Below are 4,646 nucleotides of genomic sequence, written 5' to 3'. Positions count from 1 at the left end.
CGGCGGCGGCAGAACATTGAGCGGATGAACGAGGAGATGGAAAAGATCGCCGAGTACGAGCGCAACCAGCGGGTCGGTGCCCCCCCCATATCGCGATATATCGCGACCTATCGCGACGTATCACGACGTATCGCGACATATCGTGGCATATCGCGATGTGTCGCGACATATCGCGACATATCGTGGCATATCGCGATGTATCGTGACATATCGTGACGTGGCGCTCCTCGCCACCTTTTTTATCAGGACCTACCATCACGTGACCCCCCCAATTACTTTCTTATCACCCTATATCGCGATGTGTCGCGACATATCGCGACATATAATGGCATATCGCGACATATCATGACATATCACGACATGGCGTTCCTCGATGCCTTTTTTATCAGGACCTATCGTCATGTGACCCCCCCCATCACTTTTCTAACACCCCACATCGCGACATATCGTGACATATTGCAACATGTCGTGACATACCATGATGTATCGCGACATATCGCGACATATAATGGCATATCACGACATATCATGACATATCACGACATGGCGCTCCTCGACACGTTTTTTATCAGGACCTGTCGTCACGTGACCCCCCCCATCACTTTGCTATCACCCCATATCGCGACATATTGTGACATATTGCAACATGTCGTGACATACCATGATGTATCGTGGCATATCGCGACGTATCGTGGCATATTGCGATGTATCATGACATATCACGACATGGCGCTCCTCGCCACCTTTTTTTATCAGGACCTACCGCCACGTGACCCCCCCCCCATCACTTTCCTATCACCCCGTATCGCGACATATCGTGACATATTGCAACGTGCCGTGACATACCATGATGTATCGTGGCATATCGCGACATATCGTGGTATATCGCGATGTATCGTGACATATCGCGACGTGGCGCTTCTCATCCCTTTTATCGGGACCTACCAACACGTGACCCCCCCATCACTTTCCTATCAGCTCATATCGCGACATATCGCGACATATTGCGACATATCACGACATATCGTGACATATTGCTATGTATCGTGACTTATCGTGATGTATCGTGATATATCACGACGTGGAGCTCCTCACCACCTTTTTAGGTGGACGTGACCCTCTCTTCTCCATTTTCTTATTATCCTATGTTGCGATATATCGTGATATACTGTGATACATTGCAATGTATCGCGATATATTGTGACCCGTTGTGATATGTTGCAATATATCATGACAAATTTTGGTATACTGCAATATATCGTAACATATCGCGATATATCATGACATATCGTGATACGTTGTGACGTTCTGCGATATATCGTGATATGTTTTGATATACTGTGACATATACTGGCAGGCTGTGACAAATTACAACATATCGTGATGTATCGTGACATATCGCGATATGGTATGTTACAATTTATTGTGATAATTAGTGATATATCATGATATGTTCTCCTATATTGTGATAAATCACGATATATCATGCTGTATCGTGATATACTGTGGCATACTGCGATGTGGCGTATCTTGATATGCTACGATATGTCGCGACATATCGCAATATATCGTGATATATTGCAACATACTGTGATATGTCATGGTATATTGTGATATGCTGTGATATGTTACAACATATCACGATGTATCTTGATATATTACGATATATTGTGATATATTGCAATATGTTAGGGCGTATCACGATATACTGTGGCATATCACGATATGTCGTGATATATCGTGATATACTGTGACGTATTGCGATATATCACGATATATTGCAGTATACTGTGACATAGTGCGATATATCACGATATATTGCGGTATACTGTGACATACTCTGATATATCATGATATATCACGATATACTGTGACATATCGCGACATATCGCGATACGAGCTCCTTTTTCTTTCCTTTTCAGGACGGTCTCCACGACCGGAACCCGGTGCGGAATTTTCTGGATGACCCACGGCGCTGCGGCCCGGCTCAGGAGGAAGGGAGCCGGCGGCACGGCCGCAACTGGGGCGGCCCCGACTTCGAGGGCGTGAGGGCGGGCATGGAGCGCGAGAAGGTGCGATTTTGGGGCGAAAAAAGGGGATTTTGGGTCTCGGGGGTGAGGTGGGACCGGAGTCAGAGCGGAGCATCGGGTTTGGGGCTGGGCAGCATTGGGATGTTGCCGCGGGGTTGCGTGTTGCGTTCGGAGCCGGTCGGGTGTCAGGGCGGGGTTTTGGGGTGAAAAAGGAGGATTTTGGGGTTTTCGGTTTGAGGACAGCTCTGGATTTGGGGGCAAAACGTGGGATTTGGGGGTTTTTCAGGGGATGGCGGACCTTGAGGGGGCGCAAAAAGCGGTGGCGTGGCGCTGTCCGTGGTGGGTTTTGGGGTGAAAAAATCCGGTTTTGGGGTCTGATAGATGAGAGGAGCTCTGGGTTTGGGGTCAGAAAGTGGGAATTTGGGGTCTGGTAGATATTAGTTTTGGATTTGGGGTCAAAAAATGAAGTTTTGGGGTTATTTGGATGATGTTTGATAGTGGATTGTCTTCAAAATATCGAAGTGACGTCTATGGTGGATTTTGGGACAAAAAAGTGGAGATTTGGGGTCTGATGGGGGGAGTAGTTCTGGATTTGGGATCAACAAATGGGAATTAGGGTTTTTAGATGCTTTTAGCTTTAGGTTTGGGTTCAAAAAATGAAATTTTGGGGCCGTGTGGGTGATACTTGATAGCGATTCAATCCATCCACCGTTGACGTAGCGCTGCCCATGGTGGATTTGGGGCAAAAAAGTTGGAATTTGGGGTTTGATGGATGAGAATAGCTCTGGGTTTGGGGTGAACAAATGGTATTTAGGGTTTTTAGCTGCTTTTAGCTTTGGATTTGGGTCCAAAAAAAGAAATTTTGGGGTCGCATGGGTGACGTTTGCTAGCGACTCAACCCATCAACCATTGATGTAGCGCTGCCCATGATGGATTTGGGGCAAAAAATTGGGGATTTGGGATCTGATAGGTGGGAGTAGTTCTGGATTTGGGTTCAACAAATGGGATTTAGGGTTTTTAGCTGCATTTTGCTTTGGATTTGGGTCCAAAAAGTGAAATTTTGGGGTTGTGTGGGTGACGTTTGCTAGCGACTCAACCCATCAACCGTTGACGTAGTGCTGCCCATGACGGATTTGGGGCAAAAGAGTTGGGATTTGGAGTTTGATAGGTGGGAGTAGTTCTGGATTTGGGTTCAACAAATGGGATTTAGGGTTTTTAGCTGCTTTTAGCTTTAGATTTGGGTCCAAAAAATGGAATTTTGGGTCACGTGGGCGTTGATTAATCTTGATGCTGCTCAAACCTATTGATGTTGGAGTGTCCATGGTGGGATTTGGGGCAAAAAAGTTGGGATTTGGGGTTTGATGGACAGGAATAGCTCTGGGTTTGGAGTCAGCAAATGGGATTTAGGGTTTTTCGATGCTTTTAAGTCCAAAAAATGAAATTTTGGGGTCGCGTGGGTGACGTTTGCTAGCGACTCAACCCATCAACCGTTGACGTAGCGTTTCCCATGACAAATTCGGGGCCAAAAAACAGATTTTTGGGGTCTGCTTCGGTTCTTTTCGGATATCACCTCCTGCTTCGGGGCCGGCGAGCGCCCGTCAAGGCAAACGAGCGCGGGATGAACGAGCGTTTTTAATTGCAGGGCCGCAGCCCGAAGGCGGCCGACGTGACGCTGTCCATGACGGGCCGCGAGCGCGCCGAGTACGAGCGCTGGAAACGGGAACGGGAACGCATCGACCGCGAGCGCCTGGCCCGGCACCGGCAGCCCACCGGGCAATGGCGCCGCGAGTGGGACGCCCACAAATCCGACAGCATGTGGGTGCCCCCCAACCCCAATGGCCCCAACCCCATGGGCCCCGTTGAGCCCCAATGTCCCCAGTCCCAGTGTCCCTGATCCCATAGGCCCCAGTGTCCCCAGTCCCAATGTCCTCAATGTCCCCAACCCCATTGGCCCCCATGTCCCCGATCCCATGGGCCCCAATCTCCCCAGTCCCAATGTCCTCGATGTCCCCAACCCCATTGGCCCCAATGTCCCCGATCCCATTGGCCCCAGTGTCCCCAGTCCCAATGTCCTCGATGTCGCCAACTCCGGTGTCCTTGATGTCCTCAACCCCAATGTCCCCGATCCCATAGGCCCCAGTGTCTTCAATCCCAGTGTCCTCCGTATCCCCAACCCCATTGGCCCCAGTGTCCCCGATCCCATGGGCCCCAATCTCCCCAATCCCAATGTCCTCGATGTCCCCAACCCCACTGACCCCGATGTCCCCAACCCCAATGTCCCTGATCCCATGGGCCCCAATGGCCTCAATGCCAATGTCCCCCGTGTCCCCAACCCCATTGGCCCCAGTCTCCCCAATCCCAATGTCCTCCATGTCGTCAACCCCATTGGCCCCAATGTCCCCAGTCCCAATGTCCTCGATGTCCCCAACCCCAATGTCCCTGATCCCATGGGCCCCAATGGCCTCAATGCCAATGTCCCCCGTGTCCCCAACCCCATTTGGCCCCAGTGTCCCCAATCCCAATGTCCCTGATCCCATAGGCCCCAGTGTCTTCAATCCCAGTGTCCTCCATATCCCCAACCCCATTGGCCCCAGTGTCCCCAGTCCCAATGTCCTC

The 4,646-nt window shown here is 50.2% G+C and overlaps 1 protein-coding gene across 1 annotated transcript in view; it reads left to right on the top strand.

Annotated features, from left to right (window-relative positions):
- The window catches only part of CCDC9 (coiled-coil domain containing 9), a gene marked incomplete at its 5' end in the record, with an annotated part of 14,973 nt that continues 10,327 nt past the window's right edge, over window positions 1-4,646 (top strand). Inside the window, 3 exon segments of the mRNA XM_021382891.1 lie at window positions 1-72; window positions 1,923-2,072; window positions 3,673-3,845. Coding sequence (XP_021238566.1) covers window positions 25-72; window positions 1,923-2,072; window positions 3,673-3,845 — 371 coding nt within the window.

Source organism: Numida meleagris, unplaced genomic scaffold (genome assembly GCF_002078875.1).
Source record: "Numida meleagris isolate 19003 breed g44 Domestic line unplaced genomic scaffold, NumMel1.0 unplaced_Scaffold307, whole genome shotgun sequence".
Lineage (NCBI taxonomy): Eukaryota > Metazoa > Chordata > Aves > Galliformes > Numididae > Numida > Numida meleagris.
Note: the sequence above shows the minus strand (reverse complement) of the source record. Positions and strands in the feature narration are given on the sequence as shown.